An 18972-nucleotide genomic window follows, 5' to 3' on the forward strand; every position below is an offset into this window, starting at 1 on the left:
ACCTAGCTGCCCCCCATTATATGATTTTTAAAAGTTACTTTTTTCAATTATAATTGTAGTATATTTTTTCATTATTGTATGTTAATGTGTAGTGGTCAAGAGTTACTTTTCTTAACTGCCACCTGTATAAGCTCTTCCCATGTTCTTAAATACCATGGTATTTTTTGTGCATAGTTTTTTTTTTTTTTTAAGTGAGGCAATTGGGGTTAAGTGACTTGCCCAGGGTCACACAGCTAGTAAGTGTTAAGTGTCTGAGACCGGACTTGAGCTCAGGTACTCCTGACTCCAGGGCCGGTGCTTTATCCACTGCGCCACCTAGCCGCCCCGTGCATAGTTTTTATAAATCTTGAATTTACTGGATTGTCTTTTCACTGTTTGTGTTTTTTGTAGAAGTTTATATATTAGCTAAAATTTTACTTCTGTAAAAGAATGCTCTCACTCACTTTTATAGAAATTAGTGTTAATCTTGCAAACTCCATTTGCCATGCTATCCTTCTCTAAAACATTCTAAATTATGATGCCTTAATTTTTTTTAAACAGTTGAGTAACCCAGATGTCAATTTGGGAAGTAGTAGCTGTCTTTTTAATAGGCAAAAATCACATGTATGTTTCCTTTCTTTTTTCTTCCCTTCTTGCCTCCCTCCTTCCTTCCTTCCTTCCATCCTTCCTTCCATCCTTCCTTCTTTCCTATAGTTGGGCATAGCTTTATAAATGAAGCTGGATAAATAGGATTATTATTTATCGTAAAAGAAAACAGCATTCTAGAAAATTAATGGTGGTTATTGGGAACAGTCAAGTCTATGGGATTCTTGTTAGTAAATTAACTTTACCATTAGGTGGAAAGACTGGAGGCACTTAAGGACAGGTAGTGCTCCTTTTATGGAACAAAAGTACTCTGATGTGAGGTGTTCTAGATATAACTAAATAATAACAATTCTGAACAACATCTGGCATATAAACCCAGTTAACATATAAATATGTCCCCTTGAAATAAAAAAGAAAATTAAAGGAAAAACAAAACAAAACTTCTTTCCTTAAATATGTGAGCACATGCTGAAGTGAGCACCAGATGGCATCTTATACGTTCATACACCACCACTTAAGATATTTGGTGTCTCTTCCCAAAATCATAATAAATGCTTCCTTTTTCCTGATATCCATTGAAAGTATTTCTCTCCAAATATTTCTAGCTACAAGATGTGATAACTTTCTAAGAAATTACTGTTCTAAACTACCATGTTGTTAAAGGGAATAGGCCCCTTTCCCTTCCAAAAAAAAACCTCCATAATTTTAAACAATTGTAAAATTGTGACTATGGAAGAGATTTGCTCAACAATAATAAACTCATATGTGATACTTTCCTCTTCTTCCTCCCTTTTTATAGCTTTATAATAGTGTGCCTTGGCTTCTCCGCTATTTTCCTGGGCCTCACAAGAAATTTTTTTCAAATATCAAGAGACTTAAAGAGTTTATTTTGGATAATGCAAAGAAATACCAAGAGAGCCTGGATCCTAACAATCTTAAGAATTACATTGACTGCTTCCTCTACAAAATGAAACAGGTAGTATACACATGGAGAATGGCATATGAGAAATGGTTATTTCTTCTTCTTTGAATAATAGATTTTATTGAAAATCTTTGTTTTCTCATCATACCTATTCTAGAAACTCTTTTTTCCTCCCTAGTTAAGCTTTTACATGGAAGAAAAAATAAAGGAGGCAACTATATGAAATGATCCTATCTGACAAAGTGTTCTGACCTTTCTCTCTAGTGAGGTGGAAAATAGTTCACTAGAAATACCTGGGGGGAGGGGGGCAGCTAGGTGGTGCAGTGGATAAAGCACCGGTTCTGGATTCAAGAAGACCTGAGTTCAAATCCAGCCTCAGACACTTGACACTTACTAGCTGTGTGAACCTGGGCAAGTCACTTAACCCTTATTGCCCTTCTGAGAAAGAAAAAGAAAGGAAGGAAGGAAAAGAAAAGAAAAGAAAAGAAAAGAAAAGAAAAGAAAAGAAAAGAAAAGAAAAGAAAAGAAAAGAAAAGAAAAGAAAAGAAAAGAAAAGAAAAGAAAAGAACAACAGTCTTCTCAATCACCCATGCTTAGAACTTAGGTGTCATCCTCAAGTACTCACCCTCACCCCTCCTACCTACTCATTTGGCAAGTCCTATCAGTTTTACATTCATAGCACCCCTCATATATATCCCCTTCTTTCTTCTAATGCCTTCAGCAGTCTTCTGCAGGCTCTCCTCCAATCATGGAAATACTATTATAATAGACTATTGGATGGTCTCTCTCCCTCAAGAAACTTTCCCCTCCAATCTATCTTCCACTCAGCTGTCAAAATTATCTTACCAAAGTTTAGGTCTGACCATGCCACTCTCCTATTCAATATACCCCAATAACTATTTCCTCCAAAATCAATAATAAAGTCTTTTGTTGGTTGCTCAAAACCTTTCATAGTTTGCCTCTCCTCCAAGATTTTCATGTCTTCTAGAACTCCAAAGATACCCACATATTGTGTGACCCAGTGACACTTGGCTTCTTGCTATTTCTCACATATACAGATAACAAAAACAAAACAAAACAAACACCTCCTGCTATAGATTCAGTGCATTTTCATTAGTTGTCCTGACTTCCTTCAAGTTCCAGGAAGTTTTTCCCCAATACCTCTTAATTCTATTGCTTTCCCTCTGTTGATGATTTCCAGTTTGTTTATATAATTTGTTTGTACATAGGTGTTTTGTGTTATTTCTCCCATTAGACTGTGAGCTTCTTAAAAGCAAAGATTGTATTTTAAACAATACGTGGTCTTCCAATGTTTAGCACAGTGTCTGACACAGAGTAGCCACTTAATAAATGGTTATTGGCTGACTCACAAAGTAGGTGGGGAGTTCATACAACTGGGATAAAGACAAGATGTTTAATGAACTCTGTTCTCACTACAAATAAGATTTTTATGGCACCTAAAGTTGATGGGATCTTAGGCTGCATGAAGAGAGACATAATGTACCAGACTAGAGAGCTAAAAAATCAAGACAAAACCAATTTATTATGTGCTTGCTATGAACTCAAAATGGAAGCTCCAAGAGGAACTCACCAATCAGATGATGGGGCTCCAACACCTGAGTTAACTTCAAGGGTTATAACAACATAGAAAACAAGGGACCTGTAGCCAACACCATATGTTTCATATCCAATTCAGTCATCTTCCTTCACCATCTTGCCATCTGTGCTTCTACTTTATAAACATTCCTACCCAAGCTTCTATTTCTTGCTTTATTGGGCTCTAGTCTGACACCACTGTAAGATGAGGTTTAATATATTCTAGGTGGGCTTCAAGGAAAAATTAACAGGACAAAACAGTTCCTAGGCCAAAGGCCCACAAACCTTCCTAAAATACCAGAAATATCCTCTTCCAATTTTTCTACAGATACTTTAGTAGGCATTATTGTGCCAGATCCTTTCCAACATCACAGTAAACTAAGAGCAATTTCTGAGGGTAAGAGGATAGACAGCGAAGTCTTGAACACTGTTTGACAAGGACAGAACTGTGTCCTGACGAGTAAGAAGCATTAGGTAGACTCTCATTCTCTAGAAAAGAAAGAATTCAAGAAGTGGTTGGCCAAGGGGGAAGGTTACTAAAGTCAAGCTTCCATCCTCCTAGTTGTTTTCTATGGGTGGCTTTATGACCATTATTTCTGTGAACATGGGCTCTGTGATGACTATACTATATGTTAGCACTTCCCTTCTTCACAGAGGAGCAGGACAATGGAGTTACACACAAAAACAAACTAGTTAATTAGAAGGATTTTGAGGTTCAGAGCTACTTGACATATCAGTGATCCTTTGCAAGTAAACTCTAGTGAAATTTGGAGATGCCTGTTGCTACAAGAAATCAAACAGATTAAGAGAATCCTTGAGCAGTGGCAGACTTAAGACCTTGATTAGGACTTTCTAACCATCCTGGCTTATTGCGTCTACACATGCCCCCCTCCCCTTAACACCAGTTACATCATTTCCTTCCCCAAAACTTCTAGAAACCATAGAGATCTCACTTTTTTCCCACTCCTATTTGAGAAACTGACAATTAACTCGCTGTCTCTGTCTCTCTCTGTCTCTCTCTTTCCACTCTCCTCCCCTCCCCTGCAAAGTTTCTTCTTACACACATATCTTCTCAGATAATAAATGCTTTGCAATTTGTGATGGGACTCTTTCAATTAGGGTCACTCTTTTTGGGCCTAGAGGATTTTTTTGTTAACTCTTCTTAATTATTAAAATTCAATTTCTTTATTTATTCGTCCATTCCTTTTTCCAGTTTTTCATTCTTTCATTTGTTCATTTGTTTATTTCTGCCTGAAAAATCTGTAGGACCAAAAGAATCCAGATTCTGTGTTTGACCTGGAAAATCTGGCAACAACAGGAATGGATTTAATTGATGCTGGAACAGAAACAACCAGTTCAACTTTGAGATATAGCTTGCTTCTCATAATGAAGCATCCAGAAGTACAAGGTAACAAGAAAATCCACAGTGTTCTGATGGTGAACACCCAAGATTCTAACCTAAATTTCCTAACCCAGATTTATGCAGAAATTGCTCCAATACTTTAGCACTGTAGTTGAATGCCTCTCAAACAAGACTGCTATTTATAGGATAGGGTCTTGTAATGATGGGAAGCAGAAAAAAGAATGAGCTGAGTGGAGAAGGAAAGGACAAATAAGAGAGGATGGGCACAGGACTCAGGGCACAGCAGCTGACTCACTTATCACAACCACGGCATTTTACATCAAAGCTACGATTCTAGTTCTCCATGTCCACATAAAATGTTGAATTGTTTCTTCAGCTTACACTGCAGCTTGACGCTTATTAGCTTTTTTGTACCCTTCAAAACTGAAAAAGTAAAACAGCATATCTGACATGTGTGTTATCCAAAGGAATTAAAGACACTGAATGTTTTCTGTATGTATTCAATCAGTTAATCAATGAGCATTCATTAAGTACCTACCACACGGCAGACATTTCATTAGGTTCTGGAGATTAAAAAAGAAACAAAAACAAAGAATGAAATAATATCACCTTTTGAAGATCTTACATGCTAATGAGCACATCAAGTGTACATATAAGTATATTTGTTTTTATTGCTTAGTCATTTTCAGTCACGTCTAACTCTTTGTGACACTTTTTGGATTTCCTTTGCAAAGATACTGAAGTGGTCTGCTATTTACTCCTCTAGCTCATTTTACAGATAAGGAAACTGAAACAAACAGGGTTCAGTGATTTGTCTGGGATAAAAAAAAACTAGTAAGTGTCTGAGGCCAAATTTGAACTCAGGTCTTTCCGATTCTAGGCCCAACACTCTAGCCACTGCCCAAAGTAGGTGCCCCATATTAGTATAAAGAGAATAATTTTAAACAGTGTAGCTACTTGAGGGCAGCTAGGTGGTGCAGTGGATAAAGCACTGGCCCTGGATTCAGGAGGACCTGAGTTCAAATTCAGCCTCAGACAATTGACACTTACTAGCTGTGTGACCCTGTGCAAGTCATTTAACCCTCATTGCCCTGCCCCCCCCCCAAAAAAAAGAGTATAGCTATTGTCCTATCTTCTCCCTTTTGTGGTTAAACTTCTTTAAAAGGCTATCTAAAATATGTGACTCTACTTCCTTTCCTCTTTTTTTGCTCTTCTAACTCTTTGCAGGCTGTCTTCTGAAATATTAATCCAATCAAAACTACTTACCCCAAAGTTACTATTGATCTCTCAATTGCCGAATTTAATTGCCTTTTTCTCAATTCTCATCCTAATTTACAAGAAAAAAGGTCAATCAATTTTGAAATTAAGAGAATTTCTCTGTTCTGCATGATCTAACACCATCAATTACCTTTTTCTCCTTGATACTCTCTTCTCTCTATATTTTCCTGAAAGTGCTCTCTGTTGGTTCTCCAACTGTCTGACTCTGCTGGAACTCCATCTGGGTCTCACCCACTGACCATGAGCATCCCACAAAGCTCTGTCCTAAGCCCTCTTCTCTTCTCCCTTTATAATGTTGTATTTGGTGTACTCATTGGTTCCCATGGTTTCAATTATCATCTTCATACAGATGATTCTCATATTTACTTGCCCAAATCTAACCTCTGTATCTTGCAGCTAGTCTCTAGTCTTGCAACTCCAACTGCCTATTGAACATTTCAAACTCCATGATCCATAGACATCTTTTTTTTGTGTGTGTGGGGGGGGGGCAATGAGGGTTAACTGACTTGCCCAGGGTCACACAACTAGCAAGTATCAAGTGCCTGAGGCCAGATTTAAACTCAGGTCCTCCTGAATCCAGGGCTGGTGCTTTATCCACTGAGCCACCTAGCTGCCCCCAAAAGTCAAATTTTTTGACCCATAGACATCTTAAACTCAACATGTCCAAAGCCAAAATCATTATCTTTCTCCATCAAATGTTCCCCTTTTTATAACTTCCCTATATAACTGTCAAGAGTACTACCATCCTTCCAGTCACCATGGCTCACAATATAGGTGTATATAATTCTACACTCTCTCTTATCCCTGTAGGGGACAAATTTAATATGTGGAGAGTTAAATGGGTGGCTCACCAAATATTGGGGTTCAGAAAATAATGAGGGACCTCTAGGACCAAAACTCCTCCCCTCCAAAATGCCTTTTTAGATATTTCTCCCAGGTCAATAAGAAAGGAGTTTAACAGCCTCTTTTCCACAAACTAATCAGGTTTTTATCAATGGGAATAAAATACAAAACGAAGGTGAAATTAATAAAATCAGAGACAACGGAATAGGGAAAGAGGAAAATGCATAATTCCCCTGGCTCTCACAATAACCTATACAATCCCCAAACTTGCTTCCAGTTCAGCTAATCCATAGGGCTGGACTTAACTCACCACCAGGGGTCTATAGTTTCTATGGGAGTCAGAAGCCAGTCTCTAGTCAGCTCCGAAGCCAGAGGGAGAGAAAGTGTGCAAGTGTGTGAGAGAGTGTGTCTGTGAGAGTGTGTTACTTCCTGTTGGGGTCCTCTTTTCTACCTTTTTTTCCTCCCCCAAAGGGGAAGTACTTCATTAGTGTGGCTGAGATTGGTTCCTTGTTGGCAGTCTACAGCCTCTGAGGACACTCCTTCTCAGGGTTGGCTAAATTTAGACTATGATCTGACAGGGCAGGGCAGGCCAGGTGTGGCTCAAGATCTAATCACCTTAAGTGGGTACTTAGTGGTTTCTCATTCACACCCAATTCAAACACTACTAAGTCAATCAAGTCAGACCCCCTGGGCTTCTGACAAATTCCATTATTTTACCAAACCCCTATATGTAATCAAGTGTCAAATACTATTATTTTTATCTTTGTAACATCTCTCACATGCACCCCTTCTCTCCTCTGACACTGACACTGCTTTGTTTCAGCATGCCTCCACTATTTCTTTTCTTTTTTTTTTTATTTTATTTTTTTTTTTTTGCGGGGCAATGGGGGTTAAGTGACTTGCCCAGGGTCACACAGCTAGTAAGTGTCAAGTGTCTGAGGCCAGATTTGAACTCGGGTACTCCTGAATCCAAGGCTGGTGCTTTACCACTGCGCCATCTAGCTGTCCCCGATGCCTCCACTATTTCAATAGTCTGCTAATTTGCTTTTCTGACTCAAAGACAGCATACCAATCCAACCACTCTTTAGCTGTCCAATTGATCTTTCTACAGTACCAGTTGGACCATGTCACCCCCCATCCAAAAAACTCCATTAACTCCCTATTTCCCCCAGAATCAAATAAAAATCATCTATTTGGCTTTTTTCAAGCCCTTTATGATCTGGAGGCTGACCAATCTTCTTGCACTTTGCTTCCCTCCATGAACTCTATTATCCAATGATAATAGCCTCTTTGCTATTTCATGAACAAGAAACTCCATCTATTGACTCTAGGCATTTTCACAGGTTGTCCCCTCATACGTGAAATCCTCTCCCATCCTCATTGCTGCCTACTACTTTTCCTGGATTCCTTCGAGTCAGCTAAAGTCTCACCTTCTGCAAGACACCTTTTCCCAGCTATCCTTAATCTTAGTACTTTCCCTCTGAAGTTAGCCGCCTCCCCCCCCCAATTTATTCCATATATATTTTGTTTGTACATAGTTGTTTGCATGTTGTTGCCTCCATTATGCTATAAGCTCCTTGGAAACAGAGATTATCTTTGACCTTTTTTTGTCACCCCAGTGTTTAGCCCAGGACCTGAGAGACAATATTCACTTAATAAAGTATAGCTGGCTGACTGACTGCCTAAGTGTAAATAGAAAGCAGAAATTAGGAGGTTCAGGAAAGGCATCATGTAAAACTTGAACTCACTTTGAAAGAAGAGAGAGATTTTATGAAGCAGAGGAATAGAGTGAGTACATTCCAAGCAAAGGGATGACTAAAAAAAATGGCAATGTGAGAGGAGATAGAGTGTCATTCAAAAGGAACAAAGAGAATACTAATTTAGCTGGAATGAAGACTTAAATAATGAGGCTGAAAAGATAAGGGTTTTTTTTTTTTTAAGTTTTTTGGGGTTTTGTGTGAAGGGCTTTAAAAACTGAGCACAGGAGTTTCTGTTTTATCCCGAAAGAAAAAAAAAGAGTCACAATAGTCTATTAAGTAGAGGAGTAATATGGCCAAATATTAAGGCTATTTCAGAGGGAAGAATAGTGAGCACTAAAGGCTACTCTTATTACTCCTAGAATTGCTGATTCCTACATGCTGTCAGTTCATAAGGCATTATGCAGATCATAGAAAATATGAAGCCTTTAACTCAAATGGCTTGCTGGTTATAAGTGTATATAACATGATATATTTAGAAGATAGCAAAACATTGAGAAACTTTATATTCAAAGAACCAAGACATATAATTGGCCTTTAGTATGACTAACTAAAGATTAACATTGCCAGTGTTGTAGTCACTAACAGATCAAGCATTCTTTCTAAAGATGAGAAAGTCAGTCCCTTACCTTTTGGGATGGGGGTGGGGCAGCTTGTACAATATGATGCTATGGAAAAACACTGGATTTCGAGTCTAAAGGCCAAGGTTTGAGTCATGATTATCTTCTCGTATCCTTAATTTCCCTATTTTACAAAGAAAGAATTTATACTAAGTGATATCTAATTCTTTCTCCAGCCACAAATTATATGTTTCAATGAGTATGAGCAAGATCTTTCTCATAGTCTTCTTGGAAGTTTATTCAGTTTACTTTCCATTAACTGCAACTCTTATGCCCAGTCCCATGTTTCTAGTTATTTGGACAATACAAAATTAGTTATTGTTTCTATTAACACAGAAAAAATTCATGAAGAAATTGATCGAGTGATTGGCCAACATAGAATTCCTTCCATTAAAGACAAACTGGAGATGCCTTACACAGAGGCTGTGCTACATGAGACACATAGATACTTTGCTCTTGCTCCTTTCAGTTTGCCCCATGAAGTTACCCGTGACACCCAACTCCAACAATACTTCATACCTAAGGTAAGAAAGAGGGACATGCCACAAATGTCCTAGCTGAATCAAAATCCAGAATGCACTCCATGTTCAAATATTAGTAAGGATGATAAAGTGTGAACCCAGAACATATGCCCCAGTGGATCTGTGATCTGTTGTTAATGACTGGGGGCACTGAGAGATTAAGTAAATTATCCAGGATTACACAGCTAATATATGCAAGAGAAAGACATAATGTCTCTCTGGGTTGAATAGGGGCAGAGATACAGGGGGAACTTATAATGATGAAAAAAATTACAATAAAAAACTATTTTAAAAGATATTACAAATGAAAGGAAACTTCTACGAGAGGTATTCTAGGATCCATGAATAAATCCCAATGGGTCAGTGAACTTAGATGGCAAAAAAACGACATCTTTATTTCCATAAAATTGATTCCCTTTACAGTTTCATATATTTTATTTTGTGAATTTAAAAACAATACTCTGAGGTATCCATAGGGGTGCAAGAATTACACAAACAAAAAATGAACTATTACTCTTGAAGAAAGAATTGGAAAAGGACTAAGTACAGGAGGTACAGAGACTTAGTCAATCACCAAACTCCTTGTTAATTAAATTGATCAAGACAGATAAATGATTCCATGAATCAAAAATAAATATCAGAACAAAATTGAAAGATTAAAAAAAATTAAAAATGTTAGATATCTGCCATAAAACAACTTAGAAAACAGGTTATCATTTAAGAATCAGGAAATGACCTGAAAACATTAACCATATAAAGGGGCAAATAACATATTTCAAGAAAATTGGAAAGTAGTTTGGCAAGAATTAGATTTAGATCAATATCTCAAACCATTTACCAAAATAAGTGAATACATGGGAATAAATGGATATATGACATAGATTTAAAAGGTCATGGAACAGTGGATAAAGTACCAGTCTTGGATTCAGGAGGACCTGAGTTCAAATCCAGCCTCAGACACTTGACACTACCTGTGTGACCCTGGGCAAGTCACTTAACCCTCATTGCCCTGCAATAGATAGATAGATAGATAGATAGATAGATAGATAGATAGATAGATAGATAGATAGATAGATAGATAGATAGATAGATAGATAGATTAGAGGAAAAAGGGAAAAGATGACATAAAGTAATGGAGTGAAGAAACTATGATCAGAAAAAATAATGAATAATAGAAGATAAAATGGAGAAAAAATTGAAAAGATTATTTGCTAATTTTTATCTCTGTGTTGATGAAGCCTGGATTTTATGTATGTGTGTGTGTGTGTGTGTGTGTGTTTAGTGAGCTTCATCACACATCTACAGATGCCAATTTTCTATTTCAAACTGAATAAATCCTAATCATCTCAAATACAATAAATCCCAAACTGAAGTCATGACTACCATATAATGAAAGTAAACAAAAAAGTTAGAAGAGCTTATAGAATTGGGCCACTAAGCTCTGTCTTTTTTCTGTAATGGTGTTCAGTCTTCCTGGATAGAAAACCTCATTGTATGCTCTCCCATTTGGGCCTCCTGAACAACTAGGATGAATGTGGCAGATGCATCTACACTCTGAGTGTTATGCTATTTTTATTGTTCAATATTAAAATCTGTTGTGAGGGGCAGAGCCAAGATGGTGGAGAGAAAGCAGTAAGCTGCCTGAGCTCTCCCAAGTTTCCCTTAAAAACATTAAATCAAGCCTCTAAACAAACTCTAAAACTACAGAACCTACAAAAAGACAGAGAGACACAATCTTCCAACCTGAGATAATTTTAAAGACTTTAGGAAAGGTCGGTCTCACTCGGGGGGGGGGGGTAGGGGGGGGGAGCAGAGCACAACCTCAGTGCAGTGCAGCATAGAGGGGGTCAGGGCAAGTCAGCAGGAAGCAACTGAGGCCCCTTGATCCTGGCTTAGTGGGCTAGTGGCACAGTGGGCCAGTGGTGAGATCCACCAGCACCAGGTGAGAGAGCAGGCTGCCAGCTAGGGGGCCACCCACAAGAAAGGCACAGGGAGAAAGCCCAGGGCAATGAGAAATCTGCAAGACATAGAGGCCTAAAAAGAGAAAGCCAGCAACACATCCCCTTTCTCCTAGCACTAGACAAGAAGCTATTCCCAAGGAATAGACCTCAACTTTGAAAAGAAAAAATAATAAGGGGGCAGCTAGGTGGCACAGTGGATAGAGTACCAGTCCTGGATTCAGGAGGACCTAAGTGCAGATCTGGCCTCAGACACTTGACACTTAATAGCTTCGTGACCTTGGGTAAGTCACTTAACCCCAAATGCCTCACCAAAAAAAGAAATAATAATAATTAGCTGTAATATGAGCAAGAAAAAAAAGAGCTGTCATAATTGAGAAGTTCTGTATAGACAAGGAAGAGCAAAACACAAACTCACATGAGGACAATACTCTCAAATTGCCTACATATGAAGCCTCAAAAGGGAAGACAAATTGGTCTCAAGACCAAAAAGCCTTCTTGGAAGAGTTCAAAAAGGATTTTAAAAATCAATTGAGGGGCAGCTAGATGGCACAGTGGATAGAGCACCAGCCCTGGATTTAGGAGTACCTGAGTTCAAATCTGGCCTCAGACACTTAACACTTACTAGCTGTGTGACCCTGAGCAGGTCACTTAACCCCAATTGCCCCGCAAAAAAAAAAAAATCAATTGAGAGAGGTAGAAGAAAAAATGGGGAGAGAAATGAAAGCAACACAAGAAAAGGAAGCACAAAGAATCAGCAGGTTGGAAAAGGAAGCACAAAGATTGACTGAAGAAAACAATTCCTTAAAAATTTCATTTGGCCAAATGGAAAAAAAAAGGAGGTGCATAATCTGATTGAAGAAAACAGTATCTTAAAAATTCAAATTTGACAGTTGTACACTAAGGACTCCAGGAGACACCAGGAATCAGTCAAACAAAATAAAAAGAATGAAAAAATAGAAGAAAATGTGAAATACCTCATTGGAAAGACAGCTGACCTGGAAAACAGAACCAAGAGAGACAATTTGAGAATCATTGGACTGCGTGAAAGCTATGATGAGGAAAAGAGTCTAGACACCTTATTCCAGGAAATTATCAAGGATAACTGCCCTGATATTATAGAATCAGAGGATAAAATCATCATTGAAAAAATTCACCAATAGCCTCCTGAAAGAGACCCCAAAAGGAAAACCCCAAGGAATACTGTAGTCAAATTCCAGAATTATCAGGTGAAGAAGAAAATACTCCAAGCAGCCAGAAAGAAGCAATTTAAATATCATGGAGCCACAGTCAGGATTGCTCAGGACCTGGCAGCTTCAACATTAAAGGATCACAAGGATTGGAATATGATATTCTGAAAGGCAAAGGAGCTTGTATTGCAGTCAAGAATCTATTACCCAGCAAAATTTCTCATACTCTTTCAGGGGAAAAGATGGATATTCAATAAAATAGGGGACTTTCAAAATTTCTTGATGAAAAAACCAGAACTGAATAGAAAGTTCAATCTTAATACACAAGACTCAAGAGAAGTTTAAAAAGGTAAACAGGGGCGAGGGGAGGGAGGGACGTTATTCAATAGGGTTAAACTTTTTACAGTCCTATATGGAAAAATAATACCTATAATTCTTGAGAACTGTACATATATTTGGGAAGACAGAAGGATTACAAGAGGGTATAAATATAAATTGTCTTTGATGTGATGATATAAAGAAAAGTAAGGGGTTAAAAATAGTTTAAGGGGAGAAGAGGAAATCAAAATTCTTAGAGAAATTAAATGAGTCACAAGAGGAAATAGACAGCAAAACAATAACAGTGGGGATCTGAATGTTCCCCTCTCATAATTAGGTAAATCAAGCCACAAAACAAATAAGAAAGAAGTTAAAGATGTGAATAGAATGTTAGAAAAGTTAGATATGATAGATGTCTGGAGAAAAGTGAATGGGGATAGAAAGGAATATACCTTTTTCTTAGCAATACATGGCACATATTCCAAAATTGACCATGTATTAGGGCACAAAAACATCACAGTCAAATGTAGAAAGGCAGAAATAGTAAATGCATCCTTCTCAGATCTTGATGCAATAAAAATTACATGTAAGAAAGAGCCATGGAAAAGTAGAATGAAAATCAATTGGAAACTAAATTTCATTCTAAAGAATGAATGGGTCAAACATCAAATCATAGAAACAATCAATAACTATATCCAAGACAATGACAATAATGAGACAACATACCAAAATCTATGGGATGCAGCCAAAGTATTGCTTAGGGGAAATTTTATATCTCTAACTGCTTACATCAATAAAAAAGAGAAAGAGGAGATCAATGAATTGGGCATGCAACTTAAAAAGCTAGAAAAAGAACAAATTAAAAATCCCCAACTTAATATTAAATTAGAAATCCTGAAAATTAAAGGAGAAATTAATAAAATTGAAAGCAAGAAAACTATAGAATTAATCAATAAAACTAAGTGCTGGTTTTAGTAAAAGAAACCAATAAAATAGATAAACCATTGGTTAATTTGATTAAATAAAAAAAAAGAAGAAAACCAAATTACCAGTTTCAAAAATGAAAGGAGTGATTTCACTAACAATGAAGTAGAAATTAAATCAATAATTAGGAACTATTTTACCCAACTGTATGCCAATAAATTTTACAATCTAAATGAATTGGATAAATATTTACAAAAATACAAACTGTCCTGGTAAACTGAAAAGGAAATAAAATCCTTAAATAAGTCCATATCAGAAAAAGAAATTGAACATGTCATTAATGAACTCCACAAGAAAAAATCTCTAGGCCCAGATGGGTTTACAAGTGAATTCTACCAAACATTTAAAGAATACTTAATTCCAATATTATTCAAATTATTTGGAAAAATAGGTGAAGGAGTTCTACCAAATTCATCTTATGACACAAATATAGTGGTGATACCAAAACCAGGCAGAGCAAAAACAGAGAAGGAAAATTATAGACCAATTTTGCTAATGAATATTGATGCTAAAATCTTAAATAAGATATTAGTAAGGAGATTACTGCAAGTGATCACCAGGATAATACACTATGACCAGGTGGGATTCATACCAGGAATGCAGGGCTGGTTCAACATTAGGAAAACTATTAACATAATCAACCATATCAATAAGAAAACTAACCAAAATCATATGATTATCTCAATAGATGCAGAGAAAACTTTTGACAAAATACAGCACCCATTCCTAATAAAACACTATAGAGCTTAGAATAGGTGGAGCTTTCCTTAAAATAATAAGCAGTATCTACCTAAAACCATCAGCAATCATTATATGTAATGGAGATAAGTTAGAAGCCTTCCCAATAAGATCAGGGGTGAAACAGGGATGTCCATTATCAACTCTATTATTTAATATTGTACTAGAAATGTTAGCTTTAGCAATCAGAAAAGAAAAAAAGGAATGAAAGGAATTAGAATAGGCAAGGAGGAAACAAAATTATCACTCTTTGCAGATAATATAATGGTATACTTAGAGAATCAACTCAAAAATTACTTGAAACAATTAAAAACTTTAGCAAAGTAGCAGGTGTGATGAAATAATGAGATTTAGCAGATACTCAAAGACCCACCTGGAGATTAATCTAGACTGATTGAGTCAAGTGAGAGTGATTAACTGCTGATTAGCCTACTTCAAGTTAACTGGATTGTAATCACACCTTGAGAATATCTTCAGAACCAATGGATTTGGATGATGCCAACCAATCAGCTTGAAGCAGTGTGTAAGGACCGCCTCTGTTCCAGACCTATAAAAAGCTTCCACAATCAGTTTGCTGGAGAGAGTTCATGATTGAAGCAGGCTTGTGGCAGAGGACTTGAGGAAGAACCCAGCCAGGCTGGAACTCTAGGCTACATAGGCTTTTTCTTAACTTTCTGAACTCCTTGTGAATACCTGTATGCTTTAATAAATGTTTAATGCCCAAAGACTAGTGCTGAAGCTTCTAATTTAAGGCAATCACACAATCTAGATTTTAAACATCACACAGGATATAAAATAAATCCACATAAATCATCAGCATTTCTATACATGACTAACAAAGTCCAGCAGCAAGAGATGGAAAGAGGAATTCCACTTAAAGTAGTGGTAGACAATATAAAATACTTGGGAGTCTACTTGCCAAGGCAATCGCAGGAACTCTATGAACACAATTACAAAACAATTCACACAAATCAAATCGGATCTAAGTAATTGGAAAAATATCAATTGCTCATGGATAGACTGAGCTAATATAATAAAAATGACAATTCTACCTAAATTAATTTGCTTATTCAGTGCCATACCAATCAGACTACCTAAAATTATTTTATAGAGCTAGAAAAATAATAACAAAATTTACCTGGAAAAAGAAAAGGTCAAGAATATCAAGGGAAATAATGAAAAAAAAATGCACAGGAAGGTTGGCTCGCTGTGCCAAATCTGAAGCTTTACTATAAAGCAGAAGTCATCAGAACTATCTGATCCTGGCTAAGAAATAGAGTGGAGGATCAGTGGAATAGGCTAGGCAGAGGAAACACAGTAGTAAATGACACTAGCAATGTAGTTTTTGATAAACCCAAAGACTCCAGCTACTGGGATAGGAACTCAGTTTTTGACAAAAACTGCTGGGAAAACTGCAAGAGAGTATGGCAGAAACTAGGCATAGGCCAACATCTTACACCTTATACTAAAATAAGGTCAAAATGGGTACATGATTGAGACATAAAAGGACTCCAAAGGACTCATGATGGAAAATGCTCTTCAAGTCCAGAAAAAAAGAACTGTGGCATTTAGATGCAGATTGAACCATACTATTTCTATTGTTTTTGGTTTTGTTGTTGTTTTCCTTTTTTGAGATTTGTCTTTTTTGCTCTGATTCTTCTTTCATTACATGACTAATGAAGAAATAATTTTTATGTGATTGTACATATATAATGTATATCAGATTACTTGCTGTCTTGGGGAGGGGAGAGGGGGGATGGAGATAAATTTGGAACTATAAATCTTATAAAAACAAATATTGAAAAATTTCTCTAAATGTAACTGAAAATAATAAAATATTTATATGAAAAAATCTGTTGTGAGCTATTAAAGTTTTCTCTCTCTTCATTGAATATGTAAAGAATCTGGTCAATGAACAGTCAGTCAGTGAGTATTTGTTAAGCATCTCCTATGAGCAAAGCACTGTGTTTAGCATTGGACCAAATTAATCCACTAAATACTGTTATTTCTTTATTGCAGGGCACATCTGTGTTTCCATTCCTTTTCTCTGTCTTATATGACCCAAAAGAATTCCCCAATCCATATCAGTTTGACCCAGGACACTTCCTGCATAAAGATGGCAGTTTTAAGAAGAGTGACTACTTCATGCCTTTTTCTATAGGTAAATTTTCTTTCTCATCTTTACCTCTAAATTTGAAAAGAATCCATCTCTACCACATCTTCTCTATTTGGCTACTACTCTTCATATATTGTGAGAAGACATTTCTGTCTTCTTTCTACATCAGTCACTGATGCTCACATGATTCAGTTTTGGTTCTATAACCAATATGATTGAGTATTACCTCAGAACACTCCAGCAAACTAGCTTAGCCCCTCACAGCACTTCTTGTCTCCTTTCTTTTCTCTTTATTTGTATCCCTAGCTCTTAGAACAGGGCCAGCACAGAATAGGTGCCAAATAAGTGCTTATTAAGTGACTAACTGACTGACACCACACTATGGGAATTAGAGAACATGTGTGGGAAGTAAGAAAAGTTGCATAACTTTGTGATTTATTCACTTCAGTGCCTAAGGATCATAACTGAGTTGAGTTTAACTGAAAGAGGTTTCCTTCTATTTTCTCTCAGTACAACTACCTTAACATGTTTATCATATGCTCTTCCAGAGTCACTCAACTCTTCATTCATTCATTCAAATAAAAAATATTACAAAGCACTTCACATATTATATATAATGTCCATGTGGAAAGGGAGTCTGGTGTAGGAAAAGAGGTGGCTTTAAAGCTCACTCGGATTCAAGTCCTGCCTCTGACAAATCATTATCATGTGTCTCTGGGCAAGTCAATTAGCCTGTAAGTCCTTGTGTTTAAAACTCTAAGGTTCAAAACCTTATTTATTTGTAGTAGTAGAAGAAATTTCCTTATCTCTGAAATTCTCATATAGATAAAATCATGGATGAAAACAAAAAAAAAAACCACCAAAACAATAAAAGCAGAAGGAATTGTGCTTGACAAAGAAAGACACCCAAAGACTAATGAGACTTGTCTGTGAGTCCTGGGAAGTTATAAAATAATTAAGTAGGAGAAAGAAAATATGAGCATAAAATTATACTAAAAAAAGAGAAAATCACCAATGCATGAAGGCTATACTATTCATAGCTAATAACACACTAGCTGTTCTATAGTGCTTTAAAGTTGTAATGTACTCTATCTGATTTGATCTTCACAACAACCCTGGAAAGACAAGTGCTATAATTATCCTCATTTTACAGATGGGAAACCTGAGGCTGAGAGAGGTTAAGTGATATGTAGAGACACATAGCTAGGGACCCCTTAAGGTCAGATATGAAATCAATTATTCCAGGTTTCAAGTCCAGAAATCTAGTTCACTGTGCCACCTAGCTTCTAATTAGGTACTAACAATGTGCTATTCTACAGGGATTGGGAGAAGGTATCTCAGATAAGATTTTCCTGGAATAGTGCTTATAAAATAGATTTTTACATGAAGGCCACTGAAGAGAAGCTTTTCTACTTTCAGGAAAACGGGCTTGTTTAGGAGAGGGCCTAGCTAAGATGGAATTGTTTTTGTTCCTGGTCACCATTCTGCAAAACTTTACCATCAAGAGTATCACTGATCCAAAGGAAATTGACATCACTCCATGTTCTACTGGATTTTTCAATGTTCCTCCGAAGTTCCAGCTCTGCCTTTTGCCCCGCTAAGGATAAGAAAGTTGCCCTTCAAATCCACCTTATTGCTTTCTCACCAAGATCCTAAATCTCTATGTCTCTTGAAATTAGCCACCCTTATTGAGGGGAAATATAACAGTCATTATTGTCTTTTAATAACTTCCAATTATTATACACATGTACAATGAAAGACAAGAGAATAAAGTACTCCTTGTATACCTTCATGTCTGGGGGGTAGCAGTATGGAATGGAATGAAAACACCCTGAGTATCTTCAGACTTTGAATCATCCTGCATGTTTGGTAATTTTTAGTTCAATAAATGCTGATTCATTTTTTTCATATTAGAGTTCACTGTGTGTCATGATTGATTTTTCTTTTTATTTAAGAATGCTATCTTGACTTTGGGTGCCAAGATGGTGGAATGAGGAAGGAACCCTCTGGAGCACTCCCAAATTTCCCCTCCAAACCAATATAAAACTGCTTCTGAATTATTCCAGGAGCAGAGAAGCAGCCTACCAGCCAGGCAGAAAGATCTGTCTTACCTTGGTAGTACAGAAATGAGGTCCAATACCAGCAGCAACAGTAACAACAGTAGCTTCTGGGCTCACAGAAGG

General features: G+C 36.9%; 1 protein-coding gene across 1 annotated transcript in view; it reads left to right on the forward strand.

The window, feature by feature from the left end:
* Positions 1-18697, forward strand: part of LOC122740030 (cytochrome P450 2C44-like) — a 31691-nt gene extending 12994 nt beyond the window's left edge. The window contains exons 5-9 of the mRNA XM_043981803.1: positions 1385-1561; positions 4370-4511; positions 9301-9488; positions 16693-16834; positions 18209-18697. Of these exons, the coding sequence (XP_043837738.1) occupies positions 1385-1561; positions 4370-4511; positions 9301-9488; positions 16693-16834; positions 18209-18390 (831 nt within the window). The 3' untranslated portion in view covers positions 18391-18697. The remainder of the gene's footprint in view (positions 1-1384; positions 1562-4369; positions 4512-9300; positions 9489-16692; positions 16835-18208) is intronic.
* The last annotated feature ends 275 nt before the right edge of the window (positions 18698-18972 follow it).

This window comes from Dromiciops gliroides, chromosome 2 (genome assembly GCF_019393635.1).
Source record: "Dromiciops gliroides isolate mDroGli1 chromosome 2, mDroGli1.pri, whole genome shotgun sequence".
Lineage (NCBI taxonomy): Eukaryota > Metazoa > Chordata > Mammalia > Microbiotheria > Microbiotheriidae > Dromiciops > Dromiciops gliroides.